Raw genomic sequence first — 20,532 nt, 5'->3', positions numbered from 1 at the left:
GGTTTCCCATCATGCGCCGTCGTGATTCTGTGAAGTGCAACCTTCACTATGCAATGCTGGAAGTTTATACTGTGGTGCACAAATTCAGCTTGATGCTTTCCATCTACATGCGATTTTAACCCGTTCCATTCTGCAAGCGCACAGACGAAAAATTTTTAAAAATTGAACAGTGAGATTGAGCTGCAGGTTACATCGAATTCCAACTTAAGGTGCGGCTTCACAGCAGCACAATCTCGCCACAATTGGTTTCATGGCAGTGTGGACATCTTTAGGGCAAAGCTCTCTACCATCAGCTGGCCGAAGATATGATGGGGACAATTTGCGCACCTCGTGAATGGAGACTGTTTTTACAAAGATTTGGCCACTGTTGTAGTTATTTTCGCAGGCTATACGCAAGTATATTTTTAAGCATGAAATGCTTTTAGCTCCCGTTTGCGCCAACCTTAAGTAACCTTGAGCCAAACGCCAGAGCCGTTATCCGGGCACTCAAACGAGAACATCCGTGCATCGTTGTGAGAACAAAACGAGATCATCCGGGCAACCAGTCAAAAGTGAGGAAAATGTGGTCTCTGGCCCCCAATACTTTCTACAGGACCGCATTATGTACGCTACATACTTCCCAAACAAGTTACAAAAAAATATTGCTTTCGATTTCTTCTTAATGTTGGTTCACAATATCACTCAAGCTATAACTTTTAGTACTCTGACGTTTTATTTGTCATTTCCAATAGCGACATTCAAAAGGCAGATAGAGAGGTGTGCACTTTTGAATGCCAGCGGTCCGTGAGTCGTAAATGGTCCGCGACAAGAATGAAAAAAATGCCCGCCCAAGCAGTCCGTACAGATGGTCAACCAGCGAAGCTGAAACGTGCTGCCCCGGTGTTTATCACTGTTTTTTTTTTTTTTTTTTCGCGCATGCGAATGTCACAGGTAGTCATTTCATGCTTACATCTACTCTCGATTACGGGAGAGCGAGCATATATTTTTGCTTTCCGGGGTGTTGTAGGTTGGGGTGCAGCTTATACCCAGTAAAATATATATATATATTAGTTTGTTTCGAATACTTCAAAAAATTTGACTACTGACATTCGAGCCGGAGCAAATTTCGAATAACATAATATTGGATCGAATATTCAAACCTATTGAATATTTGCACTAGCCTATCCTACACAGATGGACTAAACACACCTCAGCTTGTGGGACTATGGTCTACAATGAACCCTTCAAGGGTTTTTGCCGTACATGTATGGTACCGATTTGACGGTTATTTCGCGCGTATTGACGTGTTAACACCGGTTGTTGAGAGGTGCTGCTAGCTTTATGAGGTCACACCAAACTCACTTAAAATTGAATTTCTGCTCACCAAGGTGGACAACTCGACTTGTTCACCTCTGGGCACTCGCTCACATGGTAGAGCACACTTTGTCTGCTACCTCCATGGTGTGTGTGGAGGTGACGCTGTCGCTTTTTACAGAAGCTTTTTGTTTGCCCTAGGCAGCCGCATGCAGCGCAAGTGCTATGTGTGCGCGACCATAAGCCGGCAGCCGAAGCAAAGAAAGGACACGCGATTCATGTGTGCTGCTTGTGACAAGGTGCTTTGTGCTGAGCCCCACTTCGAAGAGTACCATACTCTGAATACTTCTAGAGATATTCTTCTACATCTCGGACAGTAGCAGGCATTTCTGTGTGTACATACTGACCATGCAAGAAACATGTTTTAGGGACGACATGTTTTTATCCATAAATCTTACTGCAGACTTTTTCCTCGATCTCTTGCTTTATAGTGTGTTTGTGTGTATACAGTGCAGTCCACTTATAACGAGACCACATATAATAATATCGGTTATAGTGATGAGTCGACTGAAGAGTATCAACTTATGCATTAGGGCTATGAGAAAAAGACCACATACACAACAATATGTTATGACCGCATGTCGGATACAATGATCAACATTTTGCCTTCTGGACAGCATTTTCCATGCAGATTGAGCTTGACATTTGCATTGCTGTTTCCCTTAAATGAATGATGTCGAGACAAGGCAATAAAATTGCCTACGCGAGTTTATACCTGCTGCCATTACCATGCAGCGCATCCCACCGGCATGCCGATTGCAAAAGCCGCGGAGAGCATCGCGAGTTGGCACAGTGCACCACAAGGTGGCGCCAGCTGTTTCGCGTGTGCATCGCGCGTTGCTCACGATCATGCTCCTACACATCACTGAGAGAAAAAAAGCAAAAAGTCAATCTCTCTCTCTCAGTGCGCACGGAAATGCACCTCAGAACAGTGGTGTGCCTCATAATCATATCGTGATTTTAACATGCAAAAGTTCAGATTTTTTTTTTTTTTGTGGAATCACTTGCCAGTCTCATTGGAGTCTGCTGAGGTGGCCGCACGTCAACCAACTGTGTCCTAAGGTGCTCAATGGAGACCATGTAGGCCTGTTCCCGGGCCTCCCAACTGCCAGCTCGCAGTTCCAGTGCAGCCTTCTCCTTCTCCAGCAGGTAATTTTGGGCCTTCAGCTCAGCCTTTTCCTCCTGCGGGCAAGGGCGCCAGGCTCATCCTCCGAAACTACCAAAAACGAAACATTTAATTTGAAGTTGCGGCCGCGTTCACTCGTGTTAATCCAAACTCTGGTAATTAAAAAGTGTGGTTTATAAAAACAAACCTCAGAATCTTGTTTGGTCCACTATGTTTTCACCACATTCTGAAGTCACTTAATCCAAGGAAAGCATTTGTAAAATTCAACCTTCCTGCCTTCTAAGGGCACGAAGTTCGAATGCAAAGCAACCAGGAACAGCTGTTGGGAGGTCATTTGTAAGGTATGAAAAGTCAAAACAAGACCACGGCTGATATTCAGGCAGCTTTGTATATTGATGGGCAATACACAGTGCCTTGCTTGCATTGTTGTGGCAACTAGCTCACGTATCCAGTTCCTACATCTGTTCTGGTCGCACATGTGTCCAAAACCAACTGGTTCATTGCAGTTTAACCCTAATATAGTAAAGGCATACTTTCAGCTGAAACTTTGTTAAATAGAGGATTTCAGTAAAGTAAGATTTCTACATTTCAGGAATAAAAAAAAACAAAACAAAAAAACTCCCGTAGGTTCCTGGAAACCTTGTCAGAAAGCATTTACGAATAAAATACAGCATGAAAACAGAGCGATGATCTAGTGATCAAGTGCATCGGCCATCTTTTGATATGCTACAAGGCTGCCAGGTGTTTCTTGTTAACCTCCCTACCTTTCCTTCTTCGTTTCTCTCTCTCTCTCTTGCATTTTTGTACACTTCTTTGGCAGTGAATTTGCCTTCTTTTGTTGTTGAATATACTTTAATGAAGTAGCGCACCGACTAAGGGTGAGCATACTCTTTAGCAATAGGACTGGTTTTGAAACACAAACCTTTATGGCCATAAGTTCTTGCATGAGCACAGCATTCTCCAGGTCAAGCTTGTGGGCGTCGAAAAGTGTCGTGGCACCACGCGGTTCAATGTGCACGCTCTCCAGCTCCAGCAGTGTGGCTCTCAATGCTGCACGCTCATCGCGCAGCTGCACCAGATGCTCACGCAGACGCTGCTCCTCGACCTTGGTCAATTCACCACCATCACAGCTGCTGGAAGTTGAACTGGTTGTGCTGAAAGGGGGGATAAAAAAGGTGTGTCTACAGTGAGCTTGCATACTGCTGAGAGTGTCAAGAAAATCACCGACGATTACGATACTCCCTATTGCGAAATTTGAGTGCAGCTCTATACGTGTTTTCATTTTGCGATATGTTGAGGCATCGCACCGGTCACCACACCCACTGGCAGAGCTGCGACGTGCGACGCTATATACAGTGGAACCCCGATTATACGACTTTCAGGGGACCACGCAAAACAGTCATATAACCCGGTCATCGTATAATTGAAAAACTTAATATAGACAGTGACGCTCAGTCTTGCCCAAAAAACGGGTACAGACCACTTGAATAAGCTTGAGGCACGAACCTACACTGCTCCAAGGAAGGTAGATTAAATAAAAAAAATATACCACCCAAGGAAAGCTCCGTCATCTATTCAGACGCCAATCATGAGTGAAGAGAACTAGTTTCCAAATTGCGATTCCTTGAATAAAGGTACCATTTCTTTTTCCGTTCATTTCGCATTACATTCACGGTTTTATGTTTATTATTTCGTGTGGCTAGAAAGTCGCCCCTCATGTTACAATCGCAGTCTTGTTGCATTCGGGTAAATAAGGCATTGCACACCTGTTATCAGCTGGATGCAGCGTGCTCACGCGCCAGCCTGCGTCTGCTTAGGGCTTTTCGTTTTTTTTTTCCTCGGACGGTACCAAAAGAGGCGTCGTACAATGCGGGGTCGGCATAAAATTGTGTTGTATAATCGAGGTTTTTAATAGATTATTTCTATGGGAGTTTTGCCAGGACCAAACTAATCCGTCGTAAAATGTGGGCCGTCACATGACGGAGGAACGTATAATCGAGGTTCCACTATATAGACCAGCCACACATTGGCCCCTCCCCGGCTATACTGCAGCTTATGCAACCGTAATCTTTACCGGGAAATGCTCGTGGCAAACGCTATGCACGAAGGCGAGCTTTTTGGTTCTTTTCTTTCTTTCCCCCGCAAGCTGGTGCCGCCGCCGCTGCGGATGTGAGTGCCATCTTGTGGTGCTTCAAGGTCGCTTCCTCCGCTTTCCTCCTCATGCTTCCACTGCCCCGTCCTCCTCCGCTATCCTCCTCGCCGCCTTTCATCCCCCGCTGCGCTCCACTTCGCTCTTTCATCCTTCACTGTGCTTGATCGCTCGGTAATGCCGAGGGACAACGCCGACACGTGCCAACGCTCAACGCAGTAACGGGCGCCAAGAGCTGTGCCCTAAAATAAGTCATAAACTTTAACATTCCAAAGCAACACAATGTCTATGAGAGATAGACAGACCAACTTGCTCAAATTGTTCCACATGTGAACTAAACACAAGCATTTTGGTATTGCGCCCTAACTGGAATGCAGCCACCACAATCGGGAATTGAACCTGCTCAGCAGCACAGCACCACAGCCACTGAGCAACCACCAGGCCGACTACTGCTGAGGCTGTGGTTTAGCTGCTCAAGAAGTTGCAAAGGTCGCAGCTAGTGTGAACCTTCACCATGTAAACACCACCCTTGTTCCTGCCGGATACCTGGGATACCTGGTTTCCATGTCATTTCTTTTCCATCTGCTGAAAAAGCTCAGGAACAACAACGACCCTTGGAACAAGCTCAGGAACAACAACGACCCTTGGAACAAGCTCAGGAACAACAACGACAGCTGAAAATCTCATGCTCAGGATGGGAATCCTGTTACATCAGTGCTACCATGGTGATGAAAGCACGAGATAGAGACCTGGTGGTGTGGCTGTGTGAAGAGAGGTCCTCCCAGGGGCTGGCTGCCACACAGCCGGGCGAGGTCACCGCCAAGGCACCTCCGCAATGGCGGTCGAGCCGGTGAAGGACTTGCCGGGCCAGACCCTCGGCTAGCCGCCGCTCTTCTTGGACGCGGCACATCATCTCCTCTTCCTCCACTGCAAATGACCAAATGCATTACCACACTGATATTCGCACCGACACACCAATTTTCCATTCGCAGATGCTGCAGAGGCTGAGCAAAGAACCTTGCTTGTTTGCACCAGACATTCCGAAAAGCAACACCTCGGATAGACTGAGCAGGAGTAGCGTGTAGGTATAGCTACAGAACTATCAGCATCATCAAAGCCCCGGGAAACTGAAATGGCAATTGAAATGCGGCAGTTTGCAGCTCACAATTTCATGGTGTTATGTCTAAGAATTTTAGAAACACCAATAACAGTGATTAACTTTTGTGTAAGCTCACCTGTTTTAAAACCAACCTGGTACCTGGCAGTTTGCTATGTAGTGACAGGGTTTCTAGCTTTATCTTGGTGAGCTTGTACATTTGTAAAGTTATCCATGTCTAAAGGCTGTGCCAGACTAGAATTTCTCCAGCTAAAGGTTTTTCACTTCATGGCCTTGTGAGCAATAAACAGCACAGCAGCATTCTTTTTCTATTCTCCCTTGTTGGCAACCACACAGAGAATATTTCACATGTGCCGTAGTTACTTGATTCTAATATGCCCAAAATGTATGCATCAAATTTTGTAGGCTTGAACTGAAGAAATTATGTGCACCCTTTTATGACATGCACTGAACCTTTACGACAACAATAAGAAGAAGGTCCTCGAGTTTTCACAACCATAAAAATTGCATTTTTTAATAATTTACCTTCCACACTTCATGAACTTATTCACTCTTGATATCCATCGTTGTCACTCTCAGACAGCTGTTAATGAACTACACAACACTGCAATAGAACTGAAAGTTGGGCGAGTTGGTAATGAATCACTGTTGCAATGCAGTGCACTTTGTGCTTTGAAGGAAACCTTAAAGTTTGTTAGGTAAAACAGGTGCAGTGCTCATGTTGCCATTAACTCGCAGCAAAGTTTACATAGGCCAAATGGGTCAATGTGTTCACAAGTGCCTAAAAGAGCATCTCCAATCACTTGATAAAGATAATCACTCGCGCTTAGCTAGCCACTGCAAAAGTTGTCATTTAACTGTTTTTTTGTAACACTTCAGTTCTGTTTTCACATAGAAATAAAATAACATGCGAAATAACTGAAGCATTCCCTGTCAAAAAGCACGCAGATATGTGAGTTTGTGAGCCATCTGTCGCACTCACTGAAAAAGAATTTGCTTTCCTGACTGCAATGTGCCCTGCTTACATTTGTTATTTACTGTTATTTTTAATGTTCGTTGAATGATAAAGCATAATTGAACATGATGCTTGAACATCATTACTTGATCATTCTACACACGCTCATTTTAGGCAGCTGGTGTATATACGGTAGAACCTAGCTGATACGTTCCCGCTTAATACGATTTCCCAGCTCCTACATTTGCAATCCCGAAAAATAAACGTAACCCCATAGAGGAATGTGTTAATACATTCCAGTTAATACGTACCAGGAAAATACGATTATTCGGCAGCAACGTTCAGCATTGCGGCAAACTGCGGTCATATGATACGTTCTGCAGCGAACAGTTATCATTCAGGTGTGTAAAAAGACCGCTCTCATGTGTTTGTGAAGCGCCAAGTGGCAGACAGCCGCCGCGCGGCTTCTCCGCAGTGCTCAATCGCCCCCCTCCGCGACTTCTCTGCATTGCTCATTCTCTGCATTGCTCGATGTTTTCTGCCCTTGCACCTCAATATGGGCTTGTCAGCTTCAATTTTTACTGAATTCGGATCGTACATTTTCCCGGATCGTACGTTTATTTTTCGCGTATTTTTTGAAAACGTATGAACGAGGTTCTTCTGTATATACCATCCTTTTCCCAATATAAACTGAGTTGCAAGTAAGCGCCTGTTTGTTAAAGGGACACTAAGGAAAAACCCTTTACCAGTTTAGAGTGATACAGTATTCTTTAGGAACTCTATTTTCATCAATTTCGTGATAACAGGTTGATCATTAAGGGGTCCTCAACTAATACAGGGTGTTTCATTTTAGCTGCACTAAATTTTTAAAAATTCCCTGTGGCAGATAGCACAATTATAATCCTTGATCTAAACTACTCGATGAGGCGGCCAGTACTTCCATGAGAAATCAAAATGCTTAATTGGATAATTAACATAATTATGCTAATTAACTTTTTAATTAGTTCCATTATGGCAGATATTTCAATCTACGAATTATAGCCGCCGAGTTCGCAAGGCGTATCCACTTGGAACGAATTCTCAGGACTGAACCAGTTTTGAGATATTAATTTTCAAAGTGTCCGACGAAATGCATGGGCGTTCCAGTAAAATTTTTGAGGAAAACACTGTTTTATGCATTGAAGCACGCTTAAATGCAGAACTGTAGGTGAGGGTGAAGTAGAATCAAGCAAAAGTGAACAATGGCGTTCATATTTGCTCCGATGGTATGCCATTTTCATTACCATGAATGCCACTTTGTCTTTTTCAATTTCTGGATCCATGTTTTTTTTAATATGGGCAATAACAGGCACATATGGGATTTTGATGTGGGTGTCATTAGTGTCAACGTGACAGAAAGAGGCCAGCCTGTAATCCTGGCTGAAGTGTCTTCCATTTAAAGCAGGTAAAACACAGTACCTCCGCAGTCTCGGTCATGGTAACAGCACGAGATTTGTGGATCACATAATTGATGTGCCTATGCTGGCTGATAATCACGCCAAAAATACCTCTAAAAGTAATTTTTTTATTGATTCTTTCATTGATTATTTGAGTGGATTTAACGTCACAGAGCAACGCAGGGCCTATGAGAGGCACCATAGTGGAAGGCTCCGGATTAATTTTGATGATCTGGTGTTCTTTAATAAGCGCATAATCTAAGTGCACAAGTGTGTGCGATCCGCCCGCATTGAAATCTGATTGCGGTGGCTAGGAATCGAACCTGCAACCTTGTGTTCAACAGCAGAATGCCATAGCCACTGAGCTACCACGATGGGTCACTTATGGTTGCCACATTGCAAAGCAGAAAACAACTCACAAGGGGAAGCTGCCCTGTAGTTTGCCAGTGGTCGACCGGTGTCAGCTAGGGCCAGCAACGCATCGAATGCCTCTAGAGCTCGATCGCTACAGGCCAGGGCCAGTTGCAAGGCAGTCTGGTTCGACTCGTGCTTTCCCAGAAGCACACTGAGCCGATCGCACTGGCCTCGGCTCTCTTCCAGTGCCAATTGAAGGAGGTCATTTTGACAACGGAGGTGCTCCACCTTAGGAAAAGCACACAGTGCATGAGTTGCAAACAGATGGAACACTGTTCCACAGCAACTTATACCGGTAGCACACAGGCACAATAAATGACATTAACTGCCTAATTCCTCAGCACACATACACACGCACCTTGCTGCTTAGACGCTCTATCTCCACTTCAAATTCGCGTACACGGCCCTCAGGAAGGGGAGAGCCTGAAGAGCAGAGCCGCTGGGCAGCAATGGCTTCCTGGGTGTGTGCCTCTTCTTGCAGCTGTTGCACCAGCTGTTCAGCTACCTTGCTGCTGGAGATCTGTGTAAAGAGGCACCGTACTAAGAAACCAAGCAGGAAGTTCGCAAGTTGCCACTTCCACCTGTCAAGGCTGCACATTGAATTGACTGCTCATAAAACTAGCAAGCATGGACATGACAACAGTAACGTGTACAGGGTATAGATATCTAGCAAATATTCTTTTCATGCCGTTCATTGCCCAGAGTGCCAGTGGGCTGGACTGAAGAAATTATACAGTAATACCCTGTTAACTCGAAGTAGTAAAAACTGGCAAAAATTTCGAGATAAGCGGAGTTTCGAGATAGCCGAATTCACGAAACTATACGCATAACCACCGCGTAAAGCCAACATAATGCCTTTCCAATATGGCGCCGGTGACTGCCGACTTCCTCACAAAAGCTCAATGTATCAGAAGCAGTACTTTTAGTAGATCATTTTTGCGACATTATGTGCGACCCAGCAACCAACACGTCGGTCGTATATAGGTAGGGTTGTTCGTTTTCGGGTAAAACCCGATTTTACCCGATTCTTGCACCCCGAACAAGTTTCAGGAGAATCGGGTTAAACCCGATTTCTCCCCGAATAAACCTCCCTGTAGGGATCTGCACAATCGTGAGTTGCTGCTAACTCGTGTTGATGCTCTTCCCCTTCTCTTCTCACCACTACCTGTCTCCTTTGTCACCCCTTTCTCCTCTCTAATCTTTACATCCCCTCCTCCCCCCCACCCCCGCACTGGGTTGTATGCAGGTGAGCCCACATTTGGGCTCAATAATATCCCCAGTGCACTTCCTTTCCTTTTCACCCGAACCACTTTCTCTCTCTTGACGGTCTGCCGTTCTCTCCTGTTCTCTCCTGGCGCCCCGCTCACAAACAAACGGGTGCATTTCACCCTGCTGCTTGGAGAGTAGCGCTGCAGTTTTTATCCACGCTTTCTAGACAGGTCGCCGTGAGAGCGTACATGCACCCCCCCCCCCCTACAAAAATGCTTGCAGAAGAAAGTGGGAAACACGTTTGAGGCCGGCCACGCTTCGAGTACATTGTGAACAAATTTAGGGTGAAAGAAAAGCAAAGAAATCTGCCCCTTTGCCCACTGCAGATTAGTCTCGGGTATGTGCACCTGCTTCCAAGAATTTCACGCGGAAGGGACGGGTGACCAGTCGGTGGGGGAGAGATTGAGCGACGAAGAAGCCAGCCATACCCTCCCCCAGCGTCCAACCCCGCGCGAACGCCCCTCACTCTCTCGCGCGACACCCTCCTCTCACCGCCAAGCCCCCGCCGCCGCCGAGCCGACGCAGCGGGCAGCCAAGCCCCATACTCCCCCATCCCCTCCCCGGGCCTTATAAGGTGTCGGCACCTCACGCCAGACAGTTTCGGGCCCTTTTCTCTCCTTCTTCCCCCCCCCCCCCCCCCAAAACCTCGAAAGAAAGAAGAAAGAAAGAAGCCACTGCACTCAAAATCCTGTTTTGACAGGAGCAGCAAAATTCTGGAAATTGTGGTATTGCTCTTTTTCGAAGAACTTCTAAAAAGGGTCACGTTTTTTAGTGGGTGGGGATAAAGACGAACGAGAAGAGAATGTGAACAAAACGCGATCCAAGGTTGGTCTCTTAGGTTTTCTTCCAGTTTTTCTGTGACGAAGTGAATCAGGCTTCTGATTGGTGCGAACTCTAACCAACGAGACGCATATCGCCATCCTCACTTAGCATTACCAGGCGCGTCTTGTGAGCGCAAAGCCACCGTCGCGGACATAAGGCGGCACCGGAAACTTCAGCGTGGAGATGGGAAGAAAACGAAAGACACTGGATGACTGGTGTAAAGAACATGAAGATCTCCAGATCGCAACGAAAGACAGTGAAGGCACCCGCACGTTAGTGTGCAAATATTGCAACACCGAGATGGTCACCGATCCAGCGAAGAAGCCCTACGACCGAATTCGTGAGCATCTAATGTCATCTCGTCATAAGAAGTTCAAGACGGCTTCCAAGGAAGCTGAGACTGCGGGAACGTCTCAGCAGACGCTTTTTGATATGTCCTGTAGACAGCGTGTGAAAGAAACTGAAGCGGACGGCGTTATCCATGACTTTGTTCGTGCCCTAGCATACAGCGGAATAAGCATGCACCAGGCGGACGGACCGCTGGGAGACTTCGCACGCAAATACTGCAAGGCCGCGAAGACCATGCCAACAGGACAAAGACTTCGGCTGAAATACCTGAAAGAAGCTTTTGACAAGGACATGGAGAAAATCCGCGATGATATGCGAGATGTGAAAGTGAGCGTCATCGTCGATGAATCCCCAGACATCACTGGTGTGCCTACCATCAACACTCTCCTGTGCTACTATAGCCAGAAAAACGTGAAGAAGCACGTTGTTCTGGTCGACGTCGACAGGGTAAATGCATCGAACAGTTACACGGTGGCCAGCGCAGTTAGCAAGGCACTCCTGACGGTTGGCAAGACGTGGAAAGACGTTGTGGCAGTAGCCACAGACTCAGCGGAGTACATGCGAAAGATGGTTCGAGAAATCTGTCAGGCTGAAGGGATCCAAATCTTGCATGTGAAAGATATAGCACACCTTATTCATGTGAGTGTTGACCATGCCATTTATTTACCATGCATGTCTGATGTTCGATCCGTAGTGATCAAGTTTGGAGCGTTATTTAAGCACGCTAACAAGCTTTACCAAAAGTACACTGAAATTTGTTCTTCTAATGGCCTCTTTGGACCTGACATTAAGAAGCCACCTTCTGTTGTCCCGAATCGATGGCAAAGCTTCTACAAGGCACTTGTGGTAGTCGTAGAAATGTGGAGCTCGTTAACAGAACTTGCTGAAAGCTCGCATGATAGCAGCAAAGCGGAAGCTATTCGAGGGATACTTTCTGAAAAAGAAGTTGTTTATGCGAAGGCAATCTTGATGAGAGATGCACTCGGCCCACTTTTGGAAGCCCAGAAAACGCTTGAAAGTGGGAAGCTTTTTATGCCCAGCTTTGATCACCTGGTAAACGTGAAGCTGCAGCAGATTGTCGGGGAGCTTTCGGCGATGATCGGTAAAAGCGATCAGGCCAAAGCTGTTTTGTCTATGTTACCCAAGCGCAGCGCTAATTTAGTAAAAACATGTTCTGAAGAGTTCTGCACGAAACTCGCCACAAAATGGCGCTGCACTCTTGGACGGAACGTCTCAGAAAAAGAGGAAAACCAGCTAACTTTGTGGAAGTTGGGAGCCGTCCTTGATCCGTTTCAGAAGCGTCTGCTGGGGCAGTCATTTGAGGACTACCGACCTCTGTTCATGTCCGTAACCGACAATGTAGATTCCCTTAATGACGAGTTCAACCAGTATTTGCTGGAAGCGAGCCCCACAAACCCAGCTGTCGAACTAATCGAGTATTGGCATGACTCTACTTCTCGCTACCCAAGGCTTGCAAAAGCTGCACTGACATTGTTGTGCCTAGCTAATGGTAGCTGTGATGTGGAGAGAACTTTCTCCCAGCTGAGATATGTTCAACGACCGGACAGATCTCGAATGGAGACTGACATGTTGCGCATGCAGATGATAATGTATGTCAACAAGGACGTGTAAAAAATCGATGACCAGATTTTCGAGAATAAAATGTATAATTTCTAAGAGTCAATGTTTACTGATTCATTCATTTTCAAACACCACTGATTCATTTTCAAACAAACACAAAATTTCGGGTAGTATACTGTATTTGCTATAATACTCTGGTGTCTGTCCCAATTACCAGCTTGAAACACCAAATTTAACGTGTTATACTTAAAAAGCCCGTGATACGTTTTGATAAGCTCAGTGTAAGTTCTGATAAGTACAACCGTATATTTAACCCGAAAAAACCCGAAGTAAGGAATGGTTTCGAAAAAAAAACCGATTTTTCCCCGAATATCAGTTTGAAAAATACCGCCCGATTTTTACCCCCCGAATTTGAAAAAATATAAAACCCGAAAACGAACAACCCTATATATAGGCAATGGCGAACCTCGCACATATAAGCACAAACACTGATGCACGTTGACACCGTGTTCGAAACTGAGGCATGCTAAAGATCTCGCGAACATGCTCGGTTCTCGAATCTTGCGAATGGCTGGCGTGTTTACAAGTGGTGATGCTACTCTTTCTCGCGCTCTTTGCGTGCGTCAGGGGTCGTAGCAACGCTCCGCCCGCATAATCAATGGGATCAGCCGGCCGAGAACTGTAGATGAGGGTAAAGTAGAATCAAGCAAGAGGCATTGGGACAAAATTGCAGGCCTGGGCAGGTATTTTTGTAGCGATGCATTATGCTTATTCTATCCACCACTCATGGCTGGCTGATCCCATTGATAACGTGAACGGACTGTCGCTCTGACCGCTGACCAAGTGCGAAAAGCATGGAAAGGCATTAGCATCGGAAAAGGCATTTCTACAAAATACCGGCCCTGGTTTAACTTTTTGGCGATACCACAACGGTGCAAAAAAGGTATAAGAACACGTTTCGGTACTGTCTTTTTTTCAGCATTTTCGCAGTCTAGGTTTCGGGATATCCGGAGTTCGGTGCAGTGGCATTTCGAGATAAGGGGTGAAAAACCCATGGAGTTGACACCGTGCCAGGGAAAAAATTTTACTTATCCGATAATTCGAGATATCAGAGTTCGAGTTAAGGAGGGTTTACTGTAATGTCGCCACATGGTGCCATCATATTTTCCTGGATATCACCATATTTTCCTGGATATAAGTGCCCCCCTTGTTTTTTCATGCCTCTAGTGGCTAAACTGACGGAGGGTGGGAAATGTCTGAATAACAAATATTATATGCTTGTGGAGGAACCAAAATTAAGCGATTTAATGTGATTTTAGTGTACAAAAAATTATTGTCACAGCATTCTGCTGTAGTAACTCACTCAAGCTGTCACTTGACAGGAAGTCCTTCATATCACCGCTAGAGCTGCTAACAAGTAGTCCTTCTACTTCTCTGAACCTTTTTGTGATGCTTCTTAAAGGCGTTACCATGACAGCAGATCATAACCACTTCCAGAATAGCAGAAAGCCGATGCTGCTAACTTCTGTGGCGTAATGATTTCTGGCAAATTTCAAGTGCAAAAGTGAAACTGAAGGCTGAAGAGCGCAACTGGCATTACCCAGCAGACACCAGAGTTGCAGAGTGGCAACTCCGGAGTTGAACTGATTCCAGAATCATTCCACATTTAGAAACACCCAGAATGGAATGGCAATGGGATTAATGGCAACAATCCGGCAGATAGAATGAGAACGAAATGGGAAGCCGAGATTCCGGGATGGGCACATAGTCCTGAAACGCTAAATGTTGATTTTAAGCAAGAAACACCCAGAATGGAATGGCAATGGGATTGATGGCAACAATCCGGCAGATGGAATGAGAATGAAATGGGAAGCCGAGATTCCGGGATGGGCACATAGTCCTGAAACGCTAAATGTTGATTTTAAGCAAAACAGCCTAACCAGTAAATTTGCCATTTAGACTAAACTAGACTTTGTCAATATATTGTATTTCTCCTACCTGTTCTTTCGGTGTCCACCTTTAGGTGACTACCTCTGCCGTAGTAATTATAAACAATGCCGTATTCTGCACATTCTACATTTCTAAAGACATGGAAACCTTTCTGTGTTACAAGAATGAAGTGCGTTTAAAGGAAGCAACTTCTAGATTTCAAGAAATATGATTCGGTTTAGCAAGATCACACTTGACCTGCAACAGAAAGTTGGAGGCAAAAAACGACATCGCAAACGGTTGCACCTGCACGAGTCTACAGCAATTTGAAACTTATGTTGTGATTTTTTGCACACTGTCGAGTAAGCACAATAACAAGAGAACAGAGGTGTCCTGAAAAAAATTGTGCCCGTTAATATGCCTGCAAGTGCGAAACAAAAAATATCACCCTGCAAAACATATCAATGCGTTTCGCTCTTATGTTAGTCCTCAAAAATTACAGAATAATCTAGCTGGATGCATGGCATACAGAACGATGCAAGATTATTTTCACCTTTGCTTTAAGAGAATTAGGGTCGGGCGGATTACAGATTTTTTTGGAAATGGTAGATTTTATTTAGAACGCAAGCCTTGCTTGTGTGGTCGTGAACTGCCTAACACGCATGCAGCTAAAGTGAAGCTAACTTCAGTGGCCACAAGCTGGCAGTTGTATACTATAGTATTTGAAGAATCGGTGCACCATGATGTCAGAAATTAGTGTCATGTTTGGCTTAATTCTAAATTGAAGAAAAGCCATGTAAACACAACGAGGCGTAATTTCACTTATGAAGTCCTCGATTCTTATAGACCATTATTGAAATCATGGTTTTGAAGAAGCCTAGAGAATGGGCCTTTGCTCTGGCTCTTCGCTTTATATCCGGTGTAAGGAGGCAGCGGCTTCAAAAATTGCACTGCAATTCAGGCTTTCACCACAAATTGAGATGTTCTGGAGATATTTTGGCCGCAAGAACTGAATATATTTAGGAATTACATCAAATATTAGTGGCTTCTAACCCTCGAAACTAACATATGTTTGCTAACTGCTATTTGACAATAAAATTTATGCAATAATGTGTTACATATTTCTTGGTCTAGTCTTATTACATATATAAATAACTGCCTTGAGTATACGTCTTGTATATGTGTTTGTGAAATAAGGTTCCATATGCATGGGTACTGTATTGACCAGGCATGTGCTCTACCACCCAAGTGTTCGCACAATGATTCTTTTGAGGGCTGATGATCCTTTTCACAGCACTAGGCAGAGCGATTCTTCCAGAAACAAAATTCACAAAATGCTTCTTGTAAAAATTTATGCAGGTTGAACGCACATCTTGGAATCTTTGTGAAGTGATTAATCAAATGCTATAAATTTACCTATTTCAGTCCCACATATATTGTGGAAAGGAAACTGGCATGTGCTTGTGTTTTCTTGTGCACCTGTGCTACGTACTGTGACTCACGTGGCCATCATCTCAAAGATCTCTAGTTGGCGCTGGCATGATAGAAGTGTACGTGCAATTTTGGCCAAATGGTTGGAGTATCTGGCTGCTGTGTCGGAGAACCGAGGATCGACACCACCATCAAGCACGTAATTGAGCCATTCGTCAAGACAGCAGTGCCCAGTCACGGTCAGGAAAGTCCGGGAGAGTTCGCAAAGAAAGCTTCACATTTAAACAGCAGATAAATGAGATATTCCAGGCAACGCACTGCAGAGATAATAGGCCACAAATATCTTGCTTGCGAGAAGAGATCGTGCATAATTTATTCGTAACATTGTTAGGAGTTCAAAAATACGTCTTTACTTATGCGGCATGCGAGCGCAGGTAATAACCAATTATAGAGAAAGCATTAATTTACTGGAACTGGAGGATTGGATTGGTTCAGCTCAGTCACTCCAGGAGTGGGAATTCTACAACTGTCACCATTCTGAGGAGTTAAAGGCGTGGTATTAACAAGGATTTCCATTCTCTGGAATGGAGTGGGAATGGAATGGAAGGCCCCACTCCATAGTTCTGGTAGACACCCATGAGTTATTTGACTGATTCTGCTTCACCAGGTAAGCATGAGTGAGCATTCATGTCAAGCTGCTACATCACTTGCTTCAAGCTCATCCGACAATGAGATGAAACTCCTGCAGCTGGAATGCCTGTAGGCTCTGGCCCGACATGGCACAGTGCTCCACACTGTTCACGTGACCACCATGATTCTGAGCATCAAAAATTCCAAGCAGCAGACAATGAAGTCACCCAGTACTGTGTTTCCCGGTGTCCTATTTAACTCGTTATGGAACAAACACTAGACATGCAAAACACGCAGAACAATCTGCAACTGCAGCCTTTCTTGGCTGAACAAAACAGACTCCGCCTACAGCCTTAGCTGGTTGACTTGGCTAGCTTGTCCCATAGTTTGGGTGCACTTGGTGACTACTTAATTGACTAGGCTTCACTACTTTCAGTTAGGAGGAGGCACTGGCAACGTATTGAAACAAAAAACAGTGCTCTTCCTTTTTATCCCTATCCCTGTAGCAGAATTAGCATGTGGGCGTGTAGGCAGAGTCGGAACTATAGAATAGCGCTCTGTAAAGAGTCTGAAATTTCGGTTGTTCATATACATTATCTCTGTGGGGCAAATGGTGGTGCTGTGAAGCAGTCTCAAAACCGAGCATGTCCGAATTATTGCTGTTTGAATAATTGGTTGGCGACTGTACTCTTATGTTCTATGGGCAGTTACACTTCCGAGTGGTGTGTACTGTAGATGCCAGTGACTGTCACACTGCCAAAGACCGTAGACTCATACTCACACCAAGGTTGGCCATTTCTGATCCAAGGATAAGCCTCGGTGAAGCAGGGGGTTCTGTCTTGCGCAACCGGACCCGCTCAGCCATCTTGGCCACAGGTTGTGCTGCCTGCTCAGCCAATGGGGAAGCACTGCCACCTGGAATCTGACCACAGCTACTCTGGGGACTTGTGGCAACACGTTGCTGGAGGTCACGAAACTGAGGAAGTCAACAGATACAGCACACTACATGTAAGTCATAAAAACTTCTTTCTAATTTCTATTTACAGGTGAAGCACTGTACCATGAACTCTTACAAATATGTTTTATCCACTTAAGATGTTGCTAACCTCCGTGATGCTAACAGTATGGTCAGAATGTTTGGATAATATGTTTTGTCAGCTACTATGTTCTATTGCTGCAGTCCCGTGACAAACTACAAAAATTTCCAACGCACAAGTTGAAATGTTTGTGAAGTGAAAATTTCACGAAGCAGTTCTCTCATGCACACATGCTTTTGTGCACACATGCTATGTGAAGTGACACACGCGCCAATTGCCTTGGAGAGCTAATTGGCATTGGCACAAGTACAGTGAAATCTCTTTGATACTATCTTCACGGGAACCGAAAAATAAAGCGTATCATCCGAAAATCATATTATCTAACATGTTTCCAACCAAATCGTATTATCAGGAAACGAAAAAGAAACATATTATCCCGAAAAACGTATCATGCAGAATCGTATCAACGAGATTCCACTGTATGCACGTGAATATGGCCTAATGGTTATAGCACTGGGAGACCAAGGTTCAATCCCACCATGGCACATGTAATTTTTTATTTTCTGTGTGCAAACTATTCAGCAAGACAGCAGCACTCATCAGCAACAGTCAGCAAAGTCCAGAAGGGCTCGCTTAAAAATTCTGCGCTCTAAAAGCCCTCCATGGAATGCTACAGTGTTTGTGATGTGATGGTGGAAATGAATGTTTCCATGGCAACTGGAAACCCTGACCGTCACAGGAAATGATGTGCATGCAACCTCTTGCTCCTATGCAAGGGCTTTCGAGGCACAGACGAAAAGTGGATGGGGTAAGCGATGAATGTGACAAAGACAGCTGTTGGTTGTTAAAGAAAAACTTGCCTTGCGCTGGCAGCGATCCCTGTCCTCACGTAGCGCAGCTGTAGCAGCCCTTGCCCTCTGCAAGTCAGCTTCCTGCCGGGCCAGCCGCTCCTGCAGGCTTACATTCTGTGACCGCAGAGCCGCCATTTCCTCCTGCAGCTGGGATGCCTGTAGGCTCTGGCACGACGTGGCGCGGTGCTCCACACTTGTCACATGACCACCACGCACGCCATGGCTGCTACTGCTACTGCGAAAGCCCTGCACAAGGTATTTTCCAAACATGCAGCTGAGTCTACTTATACAGTATAGACCACTTATAACGTAACCGTTTATAGTGCAGGACCGGATATAGTACGGTCTTTTCAAACTCCCATTAATTTTCCCATAGCACTCCATGTATACGCATACCGCTTACACGAGACGAAATACCGGTTATAATGCGGCTTCCACGGGAAAATCTCGCCGACAAGGGCGGCAGCAAGCACGCTTCTCAACAAGGTGCGTGGTCTCGGCCGACGTTATTCAATGCAATCAAACTCTGTATTAATTTTGACCACCTGGGGTTCATTAACGTGCATATCACAAATATTTTCGCATATCACCCCTGTCGAAATGTGGTGACTTAAGCCCGGAATTGAACCTGCAACCTCATGCTCAGCCACAGAACAACATAGCCACTTAGCCTATACGATGAATATTGAGTTTGTTGAACAGACACCCCACCTCACTCCCACAGGGCAGTGTAACTCACTTCCGCATGCCTACATTTTCCCCAAAGTTTTCACATTTTACACATGCTTGTTACATACGAGTGGTAAATAAGTATAAACAGCCAGATTATTAACAGTTCCTGGTTTTATCTCCTCTCCCTTCCCATCAATTACAAGGATGAAAAGCAGGGCTGTTAACATGCTTTTCCAGCATGCCATAGTAAATGCTTGAAACAAAATTTTAACTTATTTATACAATCATGCTCTTCTATAAAAAAGCAATGCCCGGGACAACACCCTGAGAGGATCGTTTTAATGTGGCAAATAACTTTTTGCCTATAAGGCAACAACTCATCAGGCACCTTTATAAAGAACTGGAAACATTTTCGTCAAAAGCTGAAAATTTGCGTCAAGTAAGCAGGCATTTCTGAAGGCATTATGGCCTTACCTGGGGCTTCTCATCAAAACTTTCATTATCTCCAAGGCCACTACTGGTATCTTCTCCTTCATGAGTTTGTACTGGAACAACTACTTCTGTGGTGGTACATTTTCCAGAAATAACATCAGTAAACTCTGGTGGGGATTCGTTGTCTGAAACGAAAAAAGGAAGGAGCGAGGGGGAGTCCAGGACCCTTCATCTCGATATCACAGCCGGCAACATGCACCTTGAGCACCAATGCAGATGACAAAAAGACATGCAAAAGTGTGAGCTCATAAAGCAGAATGTAGTGGTTACCTTTGTCACTAATAGACTCTGTAGCTAAGTTCTCGTTGCTTGTGCAGTGGCTCAAGACATCACTGATTCTTGATTCATCTCCCGACTGCTGACTGTACTCATCCTCTTCTCTACAGGGAAATGCTTTCATCAGAACAAAATCGAAGCACAGCCAGATTGCAGTACCATATGAGCTCGAAGAAAAGCTTGTAAATTTTTTTTTCTTTCCATTAAACAGACACCAAAGGGAAAACAAAGTGGAGCTGTATTAGTAAATTATGATTATACAATACCAAAAGTGCCACTCTTACAGTCAGAGGAAGCTTGATAAGCCTGAAAACACACAGAAACGAAAGACAGGTGGTGCCGTCACCTCCAAGTTTCCACACCGGCTTACTGTGATGTCATAGATTTCGACGCCATCTGGTTTATTTTTATCAGTAAAGATGGACTACATTGTATTATAATTAGGGCTTCGTGTTTTCGGAGTTTATTTTTTATGAAATTCAGAGGGTGTATTTCGGAGTTTATTTTCTGGAGGAAATTCGGAGATTATCAGACTTCATTTCTCGTAAATCCCCAATTCTCCGAAATTCGGAGTTTAATTTTGCATTATTCTCAATACTCCAATATCTTAGATGAAATGATATCTGCACATGAAAATATCAGAA

General features: G+C 44.8%; 1 protein-coding gene across 1 annotated transcript in view; it reads right to left on the bottom strand.

Annotated features, from left to right (window-relative positions):
• Positions 1–20,532, bottom strand: part of LOC119456901 (colorectal mutant cancer protein-like) — a 30,022-nt gene that overhangs the window by 4,369 nt on the left and 5,121 nt on the right. The window contains exons 5-13 of the mRNA XM_049669509.1: positions 19,883–19,992; positions 19,595–19,737; positions 18,458–18,694; positions 17,342–17,536; positions 8,909–9,070; positions 8,556–8,778; positions 5,378–5,555; positions 3,402–3,633; positions 2,358–2,535 (exon numbers count right to left, since the gene is read on the bottom strand). Of these exons, the coding sequence (XP_049525466.1) occupies positions 2,358–2,535; positions 3,402–3,633; positions 5,378–5,555; positions 8,556–8,778; positions 8,909–9,070; positions 17,342–17,536; positions 18,458–18,694; positions 19,595–19,737; positions 19,883–19,992 (1,658 nt within the window). The remainder of the gene's footprint in view (positions 1–2,357; positions 2,536–3,401; positions 3,634–5,377; positions 5,556–8,555; positions 8,779–8,908; positions 9,071–17,341; positions 17,537–18,457; positions 18,695–19,594; positions 19,738–19,882; positions 19,993–20,532) is intronic.

The sequence above is a fragment of the Dermacentor silvarum genome, chromosome 6, assembly GCF_013339745.2.
Source record: "Dermacentor silvarum isolate Dsil-2018 chromosome 6, BIME_Dsil_1.4, whole genome shotgun sequence".
In the NCBI taxonomy this organism is placed as follows: domain Eukaryota; kingdom Metazoa; phylum Arthropoda; class Arachnida; order Ixodida; family Ixodidae; genus Dermacentor; species Dermacentor silvarum.
The sequence above is the reverse complement of the archived record's forward strand: the minus strand, read 5'-3'. Positions and strand labels throughout refer to the sequence as shown.